Here is a 23,149-nt window from a genome sequence, read left to right on the forward strand (position 1 = left end):
TCTTCTCTCGTTCTCTGTACTGTCTTCATCTTTGTCTAAGACCCAGGCACTTCAAGGCACTTCATCTCTTTTCTGTCTTTACTTCTTTTCCTGTCTAACCCATAATCAAAATATCATCTTATCCAAAGTGCACAATTTCCTTTCTTCCATATTCGTAAAATTCATCCTGTGAATCAGGGCTGTTTCCTCAGCCCTTTCAACCAGCCTTGTATATCTAATATGTTCAATAAGTGATAAATAAGTGAATGGCAGAAAGAAAAATCTGGATCAATCACTTCATCTGTTTGTCTTCTACACAAGAGCTGCTGGTCCTCGAGAGAGAGAACAGTTATAAATTGAGTCTTTATTAAAAATTTATGGTTTCTAGTTTCAGCTGGTATCTTATTACTGCCCAGCATTGTATATGCCTCTAGTCACCACTTGGTTTAACAGGTGTTTGAAATATATTCACTTTGTTTATTTAATAATATGCTTTCTCATTTATGAATTTACTTTTTTCTTCAATGAGAAGAGGCCAACAGGTAGGAAACTTTCTCATTGCACTCTCTGTTCGCATACTTTCTTTACTTAATCCCTTGTTTCAGAAGATCATGTGGTCCCTCTGTCATTCTAGGCTTGTGTATCTCCCTGTGTTTTGAATCTTAGCCTCTTCATCTCCCGAGGGACTTAACTTCATCAATTATTTCTTCTGTCTTCAACTCCCTTTTCTCTACTGCCTCTTATCCTCAACATGTAAACCTCAAAAAGGAAGAAGGAAAAAATGTACTAAGAGTGAATTATACGAACCTACACCAGAACACACATTCTAATTCCCTAAGAGTTCCTCTCTTTTCCCTTATATGCAACTTTTGTGAGATAGCCTTACTAATACTTTCCATTTTCTTTTGATTCACTGCTTCTTGAAATCCCTGCTGCTCTTGGGTTTGTTGACTCCCCTTATTGTTGACTCAGGCATACCCATTTTAGTCTTTGTGTTACTTGTTACTGTAGTTGACACCTTTGTCTATTTCCTCCTCTTTGAACTTTGCTTCTGGCTTTGATCACATTTGAGACAGAAGTCACATGGACTCTAAAGAAAACCAGGGCCTAATAGTGCAGCAGTTCCGTGTGGATGTAGCTCCAATTATATGGGCTGGTTTGGGGCTAAAGTTGCAACATTCTTTGAGATTTACTTTACCTTTGGTCATTTCTCAACCCTTACTGCTCTTACTACCATCATGCTGGCTGAGTGATCAAAGGTCCAGATGGACGACTGTGTTCTCACTGAGCCAAAGGAATATTTTAAAGAGATTTGTCAGTGTGTTTTATAAATGTCGGTGTCTCAGTTGAGGTCATGGTAGGATTGTTGTATGATAATGAAATAAAATGACCATGGCACCAGATAGAGGACTAGATGACTGTATTGTGATCTATCAGTACATGAGACAAGTTTAGAGCTAGTAAAGTAAATGATGTAGACCTGTATGCAGTGATGATGTGCAGGAAAAATAACCAGAGGTGAAGATATTTTATCTACCTTTCTAATAATTTTAAGGAATAAAGGAAAAAACTACCGAACGCAATGATGTACAAATGTTTAGCACTGTGTTTGATTTTTCCCCTCTGGTGTAGTTTCCCTAAATCTCCTCCCACCACAGCACCTGTGACCCATCCCACAGCCCCTTGTGGTCTCCCCTCTTCTGCTTTGATACTTCCCTCCCCCTTCCCCCTTGGTATATACTACTAGAAAATAACTCCACGTCTACTCATCAAATTGTTAATGAGAGATTTCATTTGAAGAGTAGATGTGGAAAGTTATGGGATATTATGGCTTACTTTATGTCCCGTTTGTATTTCCATTTTGTTTGAATTTTTTTAGTGGACATCTTTCTTCTGTAATAACAATGATTATTTGAAGATTTTTAAAGTAGAAGTAATACTGACTTTCTGTTGCGTCCTAGATTACAATCTTTGCTTTTTTCATTTTTCTTCTAAATTCTTGCTACTCCTCACTCACACTCCTCAGTGGACTTCTTCCTGGCTTAAATCCTCTTTATCCCTCATGATTATCCTTTGGTTCCTGAGAAAGTGTTCCTGGATCTCTCAGCCTGATTTTATAACCTACCTTCTGTGTTCCTGTGCACCCAGGGAAATCTTCCTTAGTCACTGGTGGTGAAGGCAGGAGCTGATATTATATGACTTTTTATTCCATAAACCTGATCATAGCACCCACCTCATGGTAGAAATTCATTAAAAGATGTTTTAATGTTAAAATAATAAAGCATAGGACTTAGGATAGATCTCCTGAATACCAGCATGGCTTTTTGGTTCAGTTTTTATTTTTTATTCATTTTTCTTGAAGCTGTGAAGGAACATGTTTTAATTACATTCCAGTTCTAGCTCAGAACATGTTGAATTCATTTTGATAGGCTATCACAGCAGAATTCCAGGCGATTCATTTATTTAAATGCAGTATGATTTCTGTAATAATTACTGGAGAATGGGAGGGTGATCATTTCATACATACCTTATTGTAATATGAATTATTAATACACATTTAAAAATAATATTTCCAAGTGCATTCATTAAAACCTGCATTCATGTGCTTAGAAATGTATAGCACTGATTCAAGCAGAAGGATACACACAAATTAGTGTTTTCTTCTATGTGTAAATTGCTTGTTTAACAGTTTGTTTTCTTTTTAGGTTCAACAGATAGATCGTGTGGTAGAAGTTGTAGAAGAAACAATTAAAGGTAATTGTTGAAAGTGAGATAAACAGACACATACTGCTTGAACTTTGTTCAAAATAGCAGTTAACATTTATTAATAATCTTTATGGTATTTACTGTTTCAGATCTAAATCATAAAATTCCTTCATCCACTGGTCACTCCCCTATAGTAGGCATATATTTGGCTTGTAAATGAATTAAATCACATTTTTCTTTAAGTCTTATTTTTGTGTGTGTGTGTGTAAAATAGATATAATTTGAATCTCATATCATCAAGAAGATAGTTTGCAAAAAAGGAGTGACTTTAGAATTTTTGCAATTTTGTGAAAGTATAATTAACATGTATATTTTGTAAGATGTAATTCGCTGAAATTTTTCTTTTCAAAAAGTACTGTTCAAAGACTAGTACTCAGTTTTGATACCTTTTCAAGGTATGATTCTTACAGTCACATGAGAAAATAGAACTATGTTTTGCTTGTTTCATGAGCCATTATCATTTGAAACAGATTCTTTTTATGAAGTCATTCATAAAAAAAACTTCCTTGTGGTTTAATTAAAAAAATTTAAAGTCATATTATATTGAAATATTAAGAGAAATGAATTGAGGATCTCACTAAAAACTAATCATTTTGTTATCAGAAATTTGAGTTTTTTGCTTTTTTCAAGGAAGGAACAAGCTTAAATAGACTCCTTCTGATAAATTAAGATCTTTTAAACCCATAGTTTTCCTGCTAGCTTATGTCTACTCTTTATATATGCTGTTATTCATTAATTTTGAATCTTTCCGGGTCTTAATGGCCCAGGGGTGAAGTCCTGGCACTGTCGCCAGTACAGCCTGTGTTTGATCCCCGGCCAGGGAGCTGACCCACACATGACACAGCAGACCTCTCCTGTCTTGCCTGCTGCTCTCCTTAGCTGTGTATTTCAGTCAATCTACCTGTTATGTCTCTGGTGAATTCTCTTACCCCTTCTCCCCCTGGGTTGCATATCAGTTCTTTATGCCAACCCGCTTCCCCAACAAGCCATCAGTTGAGTTCACTTCTGACACCAAATGTGTAGGTCTTCCACATTAAGCAGGTCTGCAACTATCCAGAGTTGCTGCAGCGCTCATTCGTTAAAGGCTTACACCCACAAGACTGCCCGCCACATCAGAAGCCAATCACAAGTCTAGAATGCAGCTTGGGCTTGCTATGGACTACCCATAAATTGTGTTGCTGTGACCTCCACTCCTTGAGTTTGATAATTTGCTAGCCTGTCTCATGAAGGTCAGGAAAAGCCTTTAACTTCTTAATACTGATTGCTTTTTAAAGGCTGCAGCTCAGAAGTGTCCAAGTGGAAGAAATGCATAGAACAAAATATGCAGACAAGTACATGAAGCTCTACACCCTCCCAGTACACCATCTTTCCAGCACCTGGAAGCATCCATCTAGCTGGAAATTCCATCTCTTACCATTTTAGGGTTTTTATGGAGACCTCATTACGTAGTACACTTGATTAAATCATTGACTGTTAGTGATAGGCTGTAATGCCCAACCCCTTACCCATCCATCTCCTCTTGGAGGATGTGGAATGAGGCTGGAAGTTCCAACCCTCTAATCACATTTGTTTCCTCTGGCAGCCAGCACTTATTTCATTAACACACATTTTGGTGTGGTTGAAAGGGGCTTATTGTGAAGAACGCAAGCTGCTCCTCTCTCCCCATCATTCAACAAATTGTAAGCGTTTTAGGAGCTCGATACTTGGAACTCGGGCTGACAACCAAATACATGTTTCTTAGTTCACATTATCACAGAAGTCCCTTCACCTCTAGGCTGACTAGAACTTTTCCCACTGAAAAGTCTTATCTTCAGTGAATTCCTTGACGAGGCTGAAGTCTATTTAATTTAATTGTGAGAGTCTGCAGTAGATGAGTACAAGATGAAGTTGATAGGGATGTTTATGTCAAATCTCACTTGAGTGTGAGAGAAGCCCGATGAGTTCAGTCTTACTAAAATTTTAGAGGTGTACAAATAATTTTGGTAGGCGCTGTTAGTTTGTAGATAACTAACTTGTAGATGTGACTGTTGTGGTAGTTAGCCACTGACTGTATGGCTTTCGTTTACTTTTCAGAGGCTTGGTTTTCTCAATTTAAAAGGTAGAAAATAGAGTGGATAAGAATTTTGAGATACCCAGGGCATACTAGGGGGTCAATTAATGCTAATGTTCATTTCGTTCTAATTCCTTATACCTATCCTGCTGCAGTAATCTAACTGAACTCTGCTACTAGTGACTGTTTTCAGTCTGACTGCTACACTGCTACCATTACCCTGAAATTTGCTATTTATAGATGTATAGATTTATCTATACATCTATACAGTGGTTGCCTGTTACCACCTAATTAATTTGGGACTGGCTTGGTGTAATCAGATTTGTCTTCTACCCATTCTACTATTTTTCCATCCATTTGTTCTATACATATATCTGTTGCTCCAGCCAGCTGTGTTGTTTGATGTTGTCTTATATGTTACAGGCAGTTTTGCTACAACTTCATTTAAGGCCAGGCACAGAAGTGGCTAAGTTTGGTTTGATTCATTTTCTACCTTTCCACATCCTGATGTGAGTTCTTGAGGGTCACCTGTACAGTTATATTAGTAGGAGTTTTGCTATCTTGTGTCTAATTTGACTCAGCCAATTGGTGATTGGAGGACTGACTAAAACATAAAATAGGATTATTTGTCCCTTTCTTGCCCTCCTTCCCTGCTCATCCTGGATGGGTTGCTTTTGCCCATTTGAAGACCACAGCTCCTGTTCATCTGGTACTCCAGGTTTCTCTTCCCCCCTTTTGGGGTATTCTCAGGCCTGGGGGGGGCCATCACCCCATGGTTGCTAGCCTTCGAATATTGCATAGCCCCTTGTTGGTTTTCTTTCTTGCCAAACTTTTAGTAAATAGTCTCTTTATTAAAATCTCTTCAATTATGCAGAGTGCCATCTGCTTTGCTGGGACCCTGATTGATAAATGCTCTGTGAAGAAGCCAGGCTCTGCCCAGAAGGGCCAGATGGAATACAGCCTGACAAGATTTTGCCATCACTGTCTTGTTTCCACATTTGACTCTTGATGGGCTCTGTTCATCTCTTTCCTGAAAGGGGTTTGGATATGCAGCTTCTGCCTCATCCATTTGCATTTTTCTCATTGTTTCTTGTGCTCTACCAAGTGATATTTAAAAATGTATTAATAAGATACATTGATACTGAAAACATTTAAATCTATTATAATAAACAGAAAACCATACAAAATGTATTCCAGTTGGGCTTGTCTTGGCTGGAACAAAACGGAACATTTCAAGCTGTTATGAATGAATCCTCGACATATCTATTGTGATCTGAAAATTCTATCTGTAGCATTTGCTTTCAAAGAGACAATATTATAGTGAAATAAGGATGTTCTTTTATGGATTAGGATGCTTTTAGGAGCTAAATATAATGTTTTGTGCATTTAAGTTAATTTCTTTTACAAGTACTCTTGTTCCTTACTGTGTGTTCACTGGTCATTAAAACTTTTTTTAAGAGAAATCTGCGTTTCTTCTGATGTGAAGTCTTGTAAACAAGAAAACAGAAGTCCTTTTAAGTGCTTGTTTTTGTAAAAGAGAGTTTAGCTGAACAATTTAAGACAAATGATTGCAAATAAACACTGCTTATTGAAATTAAGAATGTTTTAACTATTAAGTCATATTTCTTCCCTTGTCAACCTCTAGTAAAAGAGGCCTCTATTGTTATTAATATGTTTGCTGGCATTTCATTTAGTCTAATTCCAAATGCCTCCAGTGATGTTAACTCAAGACTTTCCCAGTATGGTACAATCCACGTTTGATTGATTTTCTGTTTCCCCTAACTTTTCAGTAATTGATGTGATCTTGGATTAGGCTGACCTAAATTCCCAGGGTACTTTACCAAACAGCTCTTTCTGACTTAACACATTGCTATTAATCTTCACTCTGTCAGATTTTGTACTTTGCATTTGATACTAATTCAGGGCATAAACTCTTAGTAAATTGAGACTGGAAGGCAGAACTATATCAAGTGCGGTTTTATCAGTGTTAATGACTATCTGCCTTACAAAGTCCAGCGGAGATTTACTTGATGTTTTTCAAACATAATGAATAAGTGAAGTGAGGTCGGCAGTGGAGCACATTTGCTTTGTCAGTAATTATTTTTCGATAAAATAATCTTACTGCTTTTCAAAGTATGTTTTGAAAAGATAGATTCATGCATCCTTTACATGTAATCACTATGCAGTTGTTAAAGTTCGAATGTAACGGGACAGGCTGTGCCTTGATTTTAAAGACAGGGAATACATCCCAGTCTCACTGGTACAATTAAATTGGCAATAATTTCTGTCTTCCGATAGCTTAGGAAACCAGGAATTTACATTTATTTAGTATTTTCCTGTGAGCTTGCTTACATTATGTGCCACCTTAAAATGTGATTATTTTAATATCTTGATAATTATTGCATTTTGCCATCCTGAGTATGTCAGGTTATTTATTTCCTTTCTTCTTTCTCTTCCCTTCTTTGGTTCCTCCAATTTAAGAAAATGATACCAGCTTTACTTACTTGTCCTCAGTACTTCTACATAGTTTCTAGAGTGAACTTTTGATTTTCTTTCTCTTTCTTGGATAGTATTTTTCAATCCATAGTGCTTTTAGAAATAAGAGCAGGCACATTTCTACATGGTCCCAAGCACCGAAGTTCTCCCACTGAAATTGCAGTTGATTTTTGTTACTTTATTCTGTATCACCGTTTGGAGTACTCCCTGGAAAAGGCAATTAGAGAAACTGCCACATCATATCTTGTCTGCATTTCTGTGACTTCAGAAATTTGTTAGCTAAATTATCAGTCCTATTTCTAGTTACAGTGAACAAGAAGCATTGTTACTTATATGTTACAAAAGATGCAGTAGTCTCCTCTTTAAGCAATGTAGATCGTGTTTACTGATTTTTTTTTCTTTTTAAATAGATAAACTTTTAATTTTACTTGAGTACTTCTAACAATTTCCAGTCTTTAAAGCATTTGAAACTAGAGATCATACTTAAATGTGTCCTGCAGGTGGTTTTGTCAGAATTGTTTTACATATGCATGGTTTCTTAAATTTTATTACACTGCTGTCGTGTGTCCATCACTTCCATTTCCTTTTTGATTCAAATATGCATTTTCGTATGGTTTTAAACCACTTTAGTGTTAACAAGATTTCTTTATAGGAAGATTTAAGTTATTTCATTAACTTTAGATTTCTTCACTACAGAATGGGGCTAGGAAAGGTACATAGTCATAATCGGTTTGTTAGGTTGATCATCTTACTGTAGCTTTCACATAACACAGTGTTACAATGGCTGACTGGATTCAGTTGCTCAAAAGAAGGAAAGGAAATTACTTGAACCTCACAGGCTTCTGATAGTGGTCCCAGATGTGTCCAGTAAAGTAGTCACCCCCTTTTCTTCTCTCCCCCCAACCCCTTCCCCAACATTCCTCATTCACTCATTTAAATACCGACAAGGATAGGTGACTTTGTTGTGAGTGTTGAAAGTGCCTTAGTAGATAACAGGAGAGTAAAACAGTAGGATTGTTGAATTCTTAAAAATGTATTATAGTCTTAACTTTAATAAGAACTGTTAATTTCTATTTGAACATCCCGATTTTTTAGTCTGTATACTAATCATTTCATGTATTGAGTATTCACAGATTATACATTTTTTGAGTTCAAAGTTTCTAATTCCTTTTTACTCTAATAGGAGTTACTTCAAAAAATAGCTTCCACTTCATATGTATTTTTGATATCTACTCACTTTGTGAAGAAACTTCTGTAACTTAGGGAATTTTTCCTGTCATATTTTATTATTAATTATGAATTGATATGTGATGCTCTTCTTATGCAGCATCACATATCATATGTGATTTGTTATTTATCTGGAGAGGATTTAATCTTCATTTGAAGAATCAATTTTTGTTCAGTAAAGTTGGACCTATAAACCTCAAGAAAATGTTAGCATCTCATTTTATTTTTCAGTAACAGGATCAAGCAGTTTGTTCTTCCTGCTTTGTGTTGATTGATTTTAAGAGTCAATTGGTAATTCTTTAACTTTTGAAAGCTGTGTTCTCTAAAAATAGAAACATAAAGTAGAAACAGGCTATATTAAAAGCATAATATCTAAAACTTAAATAGCAAAATAAAATGCACATGAACTTAAGATTACATGTATTCTTTTACTTAAAAACATTTTGGTGAAATCACATATCATATATCAAGTCAAACTGTCAATAGAATAACTTGATGGTATGAGTGGACAAAAAGTTTAAATAATTACGTGTTTTTTTACTCAGGTACCATTTTCTGGCATTCTTGCTAAAGTTTTGACAGCAGTATTTCTCCCCTCAGGTGGGGTCATGTTAGCTTTCCCGCCACCCAAGCATCCAGTCCATTGTGCTCCAACCAACCTCCCCCGCCACAGGAAATTTAAATCAGATTTTCTTAAAAAATTTGTGTGACAATTTGAAACTATTACTTAAGTAGATAGTTGAAGGATATTTTTTATTAGGTTAGGTCATTGACCTTTCTTTAGGAAACTAATACTGTTAGTAATTGGTGCAGAGAAAATGCTCATTCTTACTGTTTTTTTGAAATGTTTGGAGGGCCCTCCCTGGTGGTGCAAAGGGTTAGGGTGCAGCACTGCAAGCTAGCCAAAGCCACTTCAGTGCAAGTTCGATCCCCGCCCTGGAGGTGACCCATATGGTGCAACAGACGTCTTCTGTCCTGTCTACTGCTCCCCTCAGCAGTGTACTTCGTCCATCTGTTCTGCTCCCCACTCTGTCTCTGGTGAATCCTCTCACCGCTCCTGCACCTTTGACCTGTGTCTCAGTTCTGTATGCATACATAAATAAATCTTCAAAAAAAAAGGAAAATGTTTGAAGCCATACATTTTTATTTTTAAAGTTCATAATAACACCCTACTAAGCTTATAGCCCACATACAGCCTTACTTCGGAGTCTGAGATAATATAATAGAAAGGCATTTATTTACTTCTTTGAGGGTAGAAACTCATTTGCAGAAGCTTTAGTTAAGATAAGCGTGTGGACTTTTAAGTAGAAGTTTATTGGTACTGCCATTTTATAATGAAGCATACAGTTTGTTGGGTAATAAAGAAATAACAACTGAAATGTTCTTATAAAAGATGGGTGCGGCCCTCCCTGGTGGCACAGCGGGTTAAAGCACAGCACTGAGAATCTAAAGCCACTTCCGCATGAGTTCGATTCCAGCCTGCCCCGGAGGTGACCACATGGCGTGGCAGACCTCTCCTGGCCCGCCCGCTGCTCCCCTCAGCAGTGTACTTCGTCTATCTGCCTGTTCTGTCCCCCACTCTGTCTCTGCTGGGTCCTCTCGCCGCCCCCGAGCCTCTGGCCTGTACCCCAGTTCTGTATGCACAAATAAATAAATCTTTAAAAAAAAAAAAAAAGATGGGTGCTTATACATTAGATCTTATTGTTACCGTGAAAATTCAAGTGCACAGATTTTTTAAGCTATCTTGAAGTCTGCTGCTGTGAAGGGTAAGAATCCAGGCCTGAGGATATGAAGAACGGTGTTGTAATACTTGGCTCTACAGCTAACAGTGTCTTGTTTAATTACCCAGACAGACTCACTGATTGGTAGTTTCCTGAGTTACAAATTATGATAGGGTATATCCTCTGTCATTAGAATGAGATGTTGACATTTTGGATGGTGATCTCTAGCAAAAGTTACTAGACTATGACTTGCTTTTTCTTGATTCCTAATCTCAACATGCCAGAATTAACTTTCTTTCCCCCCATACCTTCCTTCTTGGAAAATGAGGTTAAAGATTTAGACATACCTTAGTTTTTCTTGTGTAAATCTCTTCATTGTCTAGGGAAGAGAGGTTTGAAGAAAGCACAGTTCTTTGCCTCCTTTGTCTGTGCTCCAGGTGGTTGTGATACCACCCCAGGTAGTGATACTTGCATCGAACATTCTAGAGTTCCTTAAGAGTTTTGTATTTCTTTGAAGCAACTTTCATTTGTTTTGGGGCATGTTTGTTTTCAGGACTTTTGAGAAAAAAATTTTAGTCTTGGGGATTGGAATCATTGGAGAGAAAAAATAACTTGAGTACATATAAGATAAAGTGAGAATATCTGTAGCAGTGGCCTCAAGTGTGTTTGTTGGGAGGAGAATGGTGGCAGAGAGGGATCCCTTACCAGAGAGGGGCCACTGTGGGGCAATTTATCAGAATTTGAGCAGGGTGGAAGTTGGAAATTCTTCTGTGTGACTTCTCCCATGGAGTCATGGCTATTGTGAGCTACTGTTACATTGGGTAAGGAGCAGACCTCCCAGGTGTCCTGGGGGGAAAGGCTGTAGTTGTTTACCTTAGGTCTCTAGACCTGTATGCTTAGACTTTTCCAGAATCTTGTGCAGTCTCCGGCACTCTGCTTATACCAGCTTTCTTTTCCCTTGTTTTGATGCTTTCCAAGAATTTGAATTCACTTTCATTTATACACTTAAAAGTCATTTATAAACTTCATTTACATTATCAATGCAATTATTATTATCATTTTAATCTTACTTTCATATGTCTGTGTTAATTTTTGGGCAGTCTTTGATTTCTCCCCTCAGGTGTGGTCCCCACAGTTTCCCCACCACCATCGTCCCTGTGACCCATCAGTGCAGGGTGATCATGCTCTTCCCTCTCCTGCTTTGTCTGTTCACCCTGCCCCTCCTCTGCTGTAGCCTCATAACTATGGTCTGCTAATGCAATTGCCTGTGACTTTGTGTAGCTCTCCAGAGTTTAAAAAATAAATGCTACCTCTCTTTAACTTAAAATTTTGGAAAATATTGGAAATCTTATTGCCACCTTTCTTTTGAGTAAGATTATTAAGCACTTTAGGTCTTGCTTGGATTACTATGGCATTATTAAGGTACAGCTATAATTAACTTCAGTCTAGCTCTTTGTTACATACTGTTTTCAAATATTTAATACATTCTTTTGTGCTCCACAGCACCTTTGGCATTAACTGATGATACAGCTAAACAACAGTCTCTTATAATTTAAAACCTAGTTCTTTAATCCCATTTTCTTCACATTCTGTTGAGTTACTCACCTTTGATGGAGGGAAGTGAGAATGTGAAACCCATTTACTTTTATTTCCCTTCTTCCTTCCTGCCTGGTGTTTGAGGTTACTCCTCACCACTTTTTAGTTCCCTTTCATATCCCCACTTGCACATTTTGCTCTTTTATATTTCTTTTTCCTCTTTGATCTCTCTCTCTCTTTTTTCCTCTCCTCCCTCTGTTTTGCTTGCCATTTTATTTTGTTTCAATATGATTATCATTTTTATAAGGAGTTAATAAAGATATTTTTAAAATTCCAAATAAAATATCTTAGTTTTGCTTTGCTACAGAGATGATTATTTTGCTGCAACTGAGTGGGTAAAAGTATTCTGTAACCATAAGAAATGAATAAGACATTCATCTAGCCAATGAGAAGCTGGTGAAGAACATCTACTGAAAAAATTAGCATGGTTGTGTTTTTTATGGCTAATTTTTGAAGGTTGTAATGGGAAACATACTTTGTACAATTATTGCTGTCATATGACTTGGTCAAGAAAATCTGTCCACAATTTTAAGCATATGGCCTGTCTTCTACATCCTAGTTTTGTATTTAAACCAGCTATACCCAGAAGGATTTTGATGTAGGTTGCACTCAGAAGCGAAGAATGTATCTGAAGCCCACGTGACTTCTACTTCCTAAGCTATATTTAGAAGTATTTTCATTTTTGACAGTGGTGTTTTTTTCAGTGTGGTGCTCCTTCATGCCAAGTCTTAATAAATCTTCCCAGTGAAATCTTTTCTTAGCGATGGGCTCTTAACTAGATTGGTTTGAAGAAGTGGAAAATGAAAACAGGCAGGAAGAAAAGCAAAGGACTATACTTGTTGCTGTGTTAGTAGCTTTGTGTTCAAATACATGATTGAATATAAATTGTATCCTGTTTCTCAGCACCAACTCTGGAATGTCTCTTCTCCCTTGAAGACTTTCCTGGTATTTGCTAGGAAAGTTGACCATTCTTTGATAATATCCCTATTTCTAGAAACACCAATCAGAGGTCTATAATATGTCCTACCAATAAATTTGCTTACAAGACTGTTTTCCCTATCACCTTAAGTCCTTTATACAGTGTGTGGTGGCTCAGGACAGAACAGATCCCTCTCCCCCCAACCCCCAGGGATTTTTGGGGAATCTTTATTGTCCTTGAATGATAATAAAACATTTTGCATTTTATGTTAAAGTACATATAATATTGTGAAACGATTCAGTTTTGTACCCCCATATATTTTTGTTTTTAAACTAATTTTCATCTTTTTTATAGAAGGGCAGTGAGGATACCTGTCACAAGGGCTAAGGACTAAGAGTATACTTGCAACCAAGCACAAAATCCCAGATGTCCCCTTCCCTAACCTTACCTCTAGATTTTCTTTATCCTGCTGCAGCTCAAGTGTTGTTCCCATCACTGTGCATGATTGGAGATGAATGAAACACAACAGAGATAAACAGGCTCTTTTTAAAGACCCATGGAATGGACAACTTTCTAACTCGCTCTGCTTCCCATTTCTACTCTGTCACACATTTTATGGCTTGAGTTCAGTAATAGCAGGAGTTTTCAAGAAATTCTCTCTCATGATTGAAAGCGGAAATTTGAGCTTCAGTTTTTAAGTTCAATGTGATTTACTAAGTACTATGTTTTATATTTGACTGCTATTTTCTAGCAGCTTAAATGCCATATCTTGTTAGTTCTCTTTTCTCTGCTTTTGTTCACTGATCTAGTAATTTTGGGAATTTGAATATGAGCAATGATTAAGTCCTGTATTGCTGCAGTGGATACTTTACGTATTGAAGCGGAAGTATACATAACTACTGATGTAAATATTATAACTTTGGAACTCTTTTGACAAGTTTCAAATTTAGAAGAGCCTATTGTAGCAAGACAGTCTGAGCACATTTAATAATTTGTGCTGATAAAGACTTACTGATGAGGGAGGGACTTTGAAGTGATTTGATGAGCACTTGATTTATATTACAAAAAATAAGTTGGTGTGGCCCTCCCTGGTGGTGCAGCGGGTTAAAGCACAGCACTGAGAAGCTAAAGCCACTTCCGCATGAGTTCGATTCCCGCCTGCCCCAGAGGTGACCACATGGCGCAGCAGACCTCTCCTCACCCGCCCACTGCTCCTTTCAGCAGTATACTTCGTCGATCTGCCTATTCTGCTCCTCACTCTGTCTCTGGTGAAGTCTTTCACCACCCCTGAGTCTTTGGCCTGTATCCCAGTTCTGTATGCACAAATAAATAAATCTTAAAAAAAAAAAAAAAAGTTGGTGACCCACAAATCTCTCACCATCCTAAAAATTACATTCACTTGCAAACAATATAATTAAAATAACATTCAATGATAATTCTCCCCCACCCCCAGAACTTCTCTCCATCAGGGTAAGAAAATATTTAGCCATATAGGCTTTACTACATTATTTGTGTAATACAATCACCTTAAAGTAGTTGTCGTGTTGCTTGTAATAACACTACTGTGCAAATGGAAGAGAAAGTTGCCAAAGAACATTGCATTCCAGCAAATCTTTTCTACTTCTGAGCTACACATGAATTTCATATCTTAATTCCCGAGCAGATAACTTTTTGTACAGAACATTGTGCTGTGGTGGAATCTTAGCTTCCTCTGACCCAGCTGTCTTTCAAGTAAGGTGTTGGCTTTTTCAATGTTTTGTTTCATTCTGAGAACATGTGTAGGTAAAGACAGTGCTACTTTATTTTTGAAATTACAGTTGTACAGCTTCCTGACACTGACTGAAAGGCATAATCTCAGATGTGTGGTATCCCATAAAGCCAAACTCCAAAGCATCCATGGTTCCCTGGTACTAACTGTTGGGGCCCTCTTCCTCTTTGTGCCTCACTGTAACCTTTGCGTGTAGTAACCTCCACTGTACCTTCAGATTTCTAGGATTTGTTTAGATTTGTCTGTTTCTATGTTTTGTTTATTTTCCACATATTAACCCCAGGCTGGTTTCTAGGACTGTTCATCTGTTTTGTTTATATCCTACATATGCATGAAAACAGTCAGTATTTGTATTTCTCCTTCTCACTCATTTCTCTTAGTACATTACTCTCCAGTAACATCTATGCTGTTGCAAATGGCGGTATTCCATTTTTACTTTTTTTTTCTTTTTAATAGCTGAGTAGAATTCCTTTGTGTATGTATACACTCTCTATCATTGGGCACTTAAGTTGTCTTCATACTTGGCTATTGTAAGTAATGCTGTAGTAAACATAAGAGTACATATTATCCTTTTGAATTAGCGTTCTTCTAATAGATACTCGAGTGAAATTACTGGGCCATATAGTCTATTCATTTTTGTTTTTAAGATTTTATTTTATTTGTACATACAGAACTGGGGTACAGGCCAGAGGCTCAGGGGTGGCGAGAGGCTTCACCAGAGACAGAGTGGGCAGCAGAACAGGCAGATCGACGAAGCACACTGCTGAGGGGAGCAGCGAGAGGTCAGGAGAGGTCTGCCGCGCCATGTGGTCACCTCCGGGGCAGGCGGGGATCGAACTCATGCGGAAGTGACTTTAACTTCTCAGTGCTGCTGCGCTTTAACCCGCTGCGCCACCAGGGAGGGCCAATAGTCTATTTTTAATAATTTGAACCACCTCCTTGCTCTCCCACATGGGGCTGAACCCGTGCATACTCCCACCAACATCTAGAGGCTTCCTCCTCCTCCATTCCCTTGCCAGCTTTGTCGTTCTGTGCCTTTATGACACAGGCCTTCCTCACAGATGTGGGGTAGCTCTGTCATTGTAGTTTTGATTTGTGTTGCCTTGATGACATGATGATGGGTGTTGTTCATATATTTCTTCTTTGGAGAAGTGTCCACTGAGATCTGCCCATTTCTAATGAGCTCTTTGTAGTACCTTTTTGTTTTAATGCTAGTTTCTTTCACAGTGCAGAAGCTTTTTAATTTAATGTAGTCCCACTTGTTTTTGGAATTTGTTTTCCATGTAGTCTTAGTCTGCTCCTTGAAGACATCAGTGATTCCAGTATGTGAAGTTTTGATTTTGTTCTCTTTCTTATACTTTATGATTTAAGTTCTGTATCCTAGTCTTCCATCCATTCTCGATGGGTTATGTTTTATTGTGTGAGCTAGTGGTCTGGTTCTCTTGCCTGCATTGTCCTGCTTTTCTAACACCATTTGTTGGGATATAATTCTTTGAAGAATGTCATTAAATTTTTTAAAAAGATTTTATTTATTTATGCATACAGAGCTAGGGTACAGGCCAGAAGTGCAGGGATGGTGAGAGGATTTACCAGAGACAAAGCGGGGAGCAAAACAGGCTGATTGACAAAGTACACTGTTGAGGGGAGCAGCAGGCAGGTCAGAAGAGGTGATTCACCATGTGAATCACCTCCGGGGGTGAGCATGGAACTCACACCGGTGGCTGTGGCTCACTTGCAGTACTGTGCTTTAACCCGCTATACCACCAGGGAGGGCCGTCATCAGAATCTTGATTGGGATTACCCTGAATCTGTATATTGCTTTGGGTGAGATCTGTATTGCTTTGGGTGAGATAGCCTTTTTATCAGTGTTAATCCTTATGATCCATGAACAAAGAATATCTTCATATATTTGTGTCTTTTCTTTCTTTTAGTAATGTCTTGTCGTTTTCATTCTATAAGTCTTTCATCTCCTTTGTTGTTTATGCCTGGTATTTAACTTCTGTGTATTTAATTCTTTTAAAATAGATTGTAAATGGGATTTAAAGACATATTTTTCTCTTCTAGTTTGTTTTTGTATGGGAATACAAAAAAGGTTTTATATATCAATTTTGTGTACTGATTTTTTTTTTCTTGGAATTGAAGACAAGAACTGCTTTCTTGGCCATCTTGGTGAGCTCTGATCCACTCTGAGGCCTGGTGCAGGCCAGGCCTCCATCCAGGGTGCCCTGCGACATCGCCCGTTGCTCACCCACAGCCACTCTCTCCACAGAGGAGACATCTTTGCTGTCGTGGGAGCAGGCATCAGTGCAGCTTCGGGGTTGCGCCCTGCTTTCATGTAAATTTTGATGTACACTGGATTCTTTTTGGACAGCTTATTTTTACCACTCTTCATATGTTTTAATCCCTTTTTTTGTAGTTGCTACTGATCTAACTACCATTTAGATTCTTAATGCTTTGTGAACTCTTAATGGCTGCAGTATTGTGTTTTTGAATGGATTTCAGAATTTCATGTAGTTTTCTTTCTTAGCCTAAGTGACTAAGCTACTTTGTCCATTTCCATTTAACACAACTTTGTTAAATCTTGTGTTTCTTTTTTCTTAAAAAAAAAAATGTGTATATGGGAGGGTCTCACTTCAGGGTGAATACCAGACAATATCTGCTTTCTAGAGAGGTGCCTATATATGAGCAATGATGTTTATTGAAGTAGAGAGAAACTTTGGTCTTCAGTTGTGTTTGCCTTGAAGTAGTTTAAAAAAAAGCTGTTATATCAAGTAATAATTAGATTTTGTAAGAAAACATTAAATGAGCATTACATTCTTACATTCTTAAATATTTTTTATACAGATGTGACTAAATTGAGAATTGATGTCTGCATACATTTTCTCTTTTTGCTTAAATTTTGTACCACTTTTGTAGTACAAAAGTCCCTAGCATCATGTTGGATTACTTAGCTCGGAACTTGTCCAGCAGATACATCCAGATTGTAGAGTTCTTAATGTGCTCTAAATAGAATTGAATTTGTGTGAAGTGAGAGCAGGTAGTTAAGAAATTAAGGAAACTTGGCCTGATGCTTTTCAGGTGGTGGCGGTGGGTTGTCACTTCTTATGGAAACAATAAATGGCCTTTAAAATTAGTGAGATGAATAAAAGTATTGGAGGAAAGTCTAGCTATTTATAGCATCTATACAAAAAAAGAAAAAGGAGTGTGTGAGTGGGTTGGGGGGGGGGTGCGTAGGGCCAATAAGTGTCTGAGTTACCACATCATTGATGCCTCTGTAATGTGTAATGATATTCTATAGCTAACTTGTGAATTTTACTTCAGCTTCTGAGAACCAAGGAATAGAATATCAGTTTTTGTAGAGAGAAAGATAAATGCATATGTTTAAATTATTGTTTCTGATGCTCAATTAGTGCATATGTTTATGTTCTGGGGGTATTTTTTTTTTTCTCCTATTAGTGAATGACCAGTAGACTTTCTGACATCTTGAGAGGATGGCCTTTCTAGTATATACAGATGGGATGTTTTCCTTTAGCTGTAGTACTACTCAAAGCAGTCAGCAGTGTGGGATTTGGAAAAGATTGTGTGCTCTTGAAGATGTATAAACAGTGTTGAATGTTGATTCAAGTAGTATAGCATCTTTTTTTTTTAACAAAACAGGTCTTTTTTTCTCCTGTAGATTTTTTAGTATTAGAAATTTACAAATGTACATGCAATAGAGAATTATATGAAAAGTAGTTTTGTTTTGCCTCAAAATTTCATAATATATAGTAATTTTTGCTTGTATAGTAACATTTCTTTGGTGAATTAAATCAATCCAAACATTTAGTGGTAAAAACCAGAACAGAATCAGGGCTTTGTAGCTGATTTATAAATAACTGCTGAAAACCCTAGGCTTAAAATGAAATTTTGTTTTAACAGCTGAAATTTATGTGACACTTGTAAGTAGCAGCTTAGAAAGATGTTTATTAAAGATGGTTAATAAACTTACTGAGAAGCATTTAGCCATTATTTCGGGGGAATGAAATGTGAATTTACATTGAAAATGGAAAAGAGAAAAGATCTAATAAATGCAGTGTTTGAGTATATCCCATTTACATAGAAGGCTGTCTTCTTTTTTTAATCCTTGGATTAAAATTGCATCTCTGTGTTTTAATCATGTGCATCTTTATCACCACCTCGTCAGTGGTTTCATTTTAGCAGCAGTTGATCTGGTCACACTGAGCATCATCCTTCCCATCTGTTCCTAGCAATACTTCCTTCCTTAATTTCTTATTATATGGGATTAAATGCTGTGAAAACTGTCATTTAAAATTTTTTTTGTCTGAAATTCTGTGCCCTGATTTCTTTTTCCCTCTTTATCTAGCCATAAAAGGTGATGAAATTTGTAATAGTCACAAAGTAATTCAGTATTCATTCAGTAGCCATTATTTTCCCATCACACTTCTAGACATCAGTGGCTAATGAGAAAGGGTCAAACAAAGCATCAGTTGGGGAGTGTATAACTGGGGTCCTTGCTTTATGGCCCCTTTATAAGCATTGCATATTCATTTTTAGCGTAAGTTGGCTCCAAAATCATTTTCTTTTGATGTGTCACATCTTTACCACCTCAAAGTGCTTCTCTATTCCTTAATCCTTATATTCTCGCCTCCTCATCTCAGCAGCATGCCTTCCCTAAGACATCTTCAGTTTTATTCTTTGTTCTGTCAGATTTCTCTTTGTGTTGGATGGTAATAATATTGATAACACCACATGTAAATACAGTTGTTGTTGTTGTTTTTTTTTTTATTCCATGATTGGTACCTCCAAGGAATGAATAGCAATTCTGTTGGAAAAAGATTTTTAAAATAAATGATATATAACAAATGCAAGTTTACTCTGTTAATCCATTTAAAAAGTTCTGTTTCTGAATTTCCTCCCTTTAATCTTTGGACAGATATAATATGGGACTTTTATATTGTTTCCTAGTTTGTTTTAGTATACTTGTACTTCCAGATAAAAAAAAAAGAGAGCTATACTATTGTTAGATCTGCTATCCTTTAATGAATCATTGGATTGGAAAATAACTCATTATATCATCAGGCAGTGATATGTTCCTTTATTTGCATGTAGATATTGAAGATGAATAATTGATCAGATGTTATTAGTACAGGCTGCATATTACTGAGGTCTCAGCAGGATATAATGAAATTTGTCTCATGCTAGTATGAAAATAGCATGGCCTTGCATAGTCGTTATTAAACTTCTGGTGTCTCTCAGAACTATTATGTTATCATGCCAATCTTGCTCACCTTTTCACTAACTGGGCTTCTGATTGAAGAGTTCAACTTCTGAAACTAAGTCAGTCTGGCATGCCAAGTGTGTGCTTGAGTATAGTTACATTTCTCTGTGACATGAATTTTCAGAATGTACATAGTATCTAGTGTTTCTTACTAAAGTGATTAGTGGTAACAGGCAGGATTGATAGTTTTATTATTTCTGATCATGAAAAACTAACCAGGAGATGTTTAAGCGATAATATCTTTTTAAATGAAAAATGATTAAATGCTTCTTGTATCTGTATTTCAGTATTTGATACTGTTTTAAATAATTGCTTTAAAAATTGACTTTGATAAAAATAAACAAATGGTACTACCCACAACTAAATGTTTTTGCACAGCAAAGAAAAACTATCAGAAGAAACGAAGACACCCTCGAGTCGGAGGAAATATTTGCATATCATATGTCAGATACGAAATTAATATCCAAGATCTACAGAGAACTCATTCAACTCAACAGAAATAAAACCGCTAAAAAAAAAAAAGGCAAAAGAGCTAAATACATTTTCCAAAGAAGATACGCATATGGCCAATAGGCATATAAAAAAATACTCATTTTTCATGAGGGAGTGCAAACCAAAAACACAATGATATACCATCTCACCTTTGTGAGAATGGCCCACATCAGAAAGACCCAAACAAAAGTTGGTGAAGGTGTGGAGAAAAACTGTAGTCTACAGTTGGTGGGACTGTAGATTGGTCCAGTTACTATGGAAAAGAGGAGGTTTCTCAAATTCTGAAACTTTATCTATTATACGATCCAGTTAATCACCTAGATATCTACCAGAAAGATGTACTCATATTAATTCAAACAGAGATACACCTTTTTGTGTATTGTAGCACTATTTCAGTAGCTAGATTATGGGTATAATCTAAGTGCCTAAGGAAGAGAAGTACACTATGAGGGTCTGTGTTACCATAGAATCCACTCAGCAAATGATGAATGCTTGCTGCTTGTGACAACATGGATGGGACCCCACGGACTTATGCTAAACAAAGTAACTCAGAAGGAAGAATACAAATACTGGATGATACCATTCATGCATGGAATATAGAGAAAAAAGGCAAAGGAACAGAAAAACTAAAACAAGACCAAACCCTAGAACTATGGAATATTATGGAGGATAAAAATGACATAACATCCAACTGAAGAGGTATGAACCTATGACCACCAATTTTTACAATGTTGTAAACATTATCTGAATAAAAGTAACACCAATATAAAAACTAATCAGTTACTAAAAAAAGCAAAGCTTGATTTACTTCTGGAGTGATTATGTGAGGTGGAAAAAAGTCTCTTACAAGTAATAATAAAGTTGAACAAGTGGTCAAAATCAAAACTATTGCAGCATTCTGTAAACTAAAGTATTCAGCAAACTAAGCTGTGTTTATATATGATAACTGAATTGTGGGTGATAAACAGTATGGGCCTGTGGTGTTTGAGCTGCCATTTCCCTTCTCCAGTTCTGCGGCAAGGTTTTTCAAGCAAAGTGGAGCAGGCTGTGAGGACTTGTCGCTTCACTGCTACTCTAGGATGGTTCAGTTGCTGTGGAGTTTGCTGAGTTAAAGTGGAGATTTTTTTGGCAAATGGCTTGGTAGAGACCGTGATGTTGCTGAAAGCAGTGAGGCATAGTCACAGATATATCAGGAACATCTGGGAAATGCTAGGTGGCCTGATAAGTCTTCTCAGACGAAGTTGACAGAAGTTTGCACTCAAGTGCAGCAGGGGTTGGAGTTGACCCCCATCACCCATGCTTATCTGTCTTCTGGGTCCTGTGTGCACATCTAAAGGAGACAGGGGAAGATCTAGAAAAGCAGAAATTACAGTGGAGGAACTAAAAAATCATGTTAACTTTAAATGCTCTCATGGGCTAATACATAGATGAGCTACTAGGAGGAATCTCAATGGCTCAAGGTGTTTGGGCAAAGAAGTGTGTGACCAGTCTTTGACTAAACATACAGCTATGTAGCTACAGAGATGACCCCTGGGAAGTCGTTATTGGGGGAAAATACTGAAAGAAGGGAGTGCGTCAGTGATCTTTCTTTATGGAGAGAGGCTTTAATACATTTACACTGAATCTATTAAGATGTGCATCAAAAAGAATGTACATGGAGGCTCCAGTAGGAAAATCACAAAACAAATCAACTTTTGGGTTAAAAATCTCAACTGAGGGTTGCTACAATATATTACCTAATAATCTAGTATTAAAAAAAAGTGTGATAAATGAAACAAAGTGTAAATATATTTAAGAAACAAAAAGTGTCAGTACATATTTTCTCTGTGTGACCAGAACTGTTGGATTTAGCAGAATAATACTTTCATGTAGTAACAGAACCATGTTAAAAATTATTTGGGAAAGGGGTTTATATATAGAATCACAAAAACATTAAAAAAAAAACAACAAGAAAGCTACAGTTAAATATTCAGTAGTTGATATAAAGTATTCATTGGAAGACTTCAGTTGCAGACTTGTGATAGCAGAAAAAAAGTTAGTAAATTTGAATATATGCCAGAAGGCACCCAACCCAAGCAACAGAAGAAAACAAGAGCCTCAACATCTTTTCAGACAACATCTCGCAATCCACGCAATCCACCGTGTTTATCATGGGAGTCCTAGAAGGAGAGGAGACAGAAAAAATACAAACAATAATTCACCTCAGTTTTAAAACAGTGGTGGAGGAAAACATCCCAAACTTGAAGAAAAATAATACTTTGTTGATCCACAAGCTAAATGTGTTTCATGTAGGGAAGTCTCAGAGGTCCCCACCTTGTTGCACTGGTCAAACTATTGAAAGACTGTGAGGAAATCTTGAAAGAGTAACAAGGAAATGACTTTTTAAGATTTATTTATTTATACTTACAGAAATGGGATATAGGCCAGAGGTGCAGGGGCGGTGAGAGGATTCACCAGAGACAGAGTGGGGAGAAGAAAAGGTAGATCTACTGAAATACACTGCTGAGGGGAGCAGCGGGCTGGTCAGGAGAGGTCTGCCATGCCATGTGGGTCAGCTCCCTGGTCAGGGAATGAACTTGTGCTGCAGTGGCTGCGGAGAGCTGCATCATGCTGTGCTTTAACCTATTGTGACACCAGAGAGAGCCCAGAAATGACTTTTCTTTCAACAGGGGAGTAACAGTAAGGTGAGTAATAGGAAGCATTAACGGTCAAAGGCCATGAAATAGTCAAAGAAAAAAAAAATAGTTCAAAGAAAAAACTGTGAACTAAAAATTCTACATATAGGAAAAGTATCTTTCACAGGTGAAGCAAAGTAGATCCTCAACTTAATGAATTTGTTAATCAACTTTTTTTTTTT

The 23,149-nt window shown here is 37.1% G+C and overlaps 1 protein-coding gene across 2 annotated transcripts in view; it reads left to right on the forward strand.

The window, feature by feature from the left end:
- Positions 1-23,149, forward strand: part of CDKAL1 (CDK5 regulatory subunit associated protein 1-like 1) — a 604,990-nt gene that overhangs the window by 183,724 nt on the left and 398,117 nt on the right. For both annotated transcript variants that reach the window (XM_004693314.2, XM_012732965.1), the window contains one exon: positions 2,685-2,733. In XM_004693314.2, the coding sequence (XP_004693371.1) occupies positions 2,685-2,733 (49 nt within the window). The remainder of the gene's footprint in view (positions 1-2,684; positions 2,734-23,149) is intronic.

The sequence above is a fragment of the Condylura cristata genome, unplaced genomic scaffold (assembly GCF_000260355.1).
Source record: "Condylura cristata isolate star-nosed mole 26May11 unplaced genomic scaffold, ConCri1.0 scaffold00037, whole genome shotgun sequence".
In the NCBI taxonomy this organism is placed as follows: Eukaryota; Metazoa; Chordata; class Mammalia; order Eulipotyphla; family Talpidae; genus Condylura; species Condylura cristata.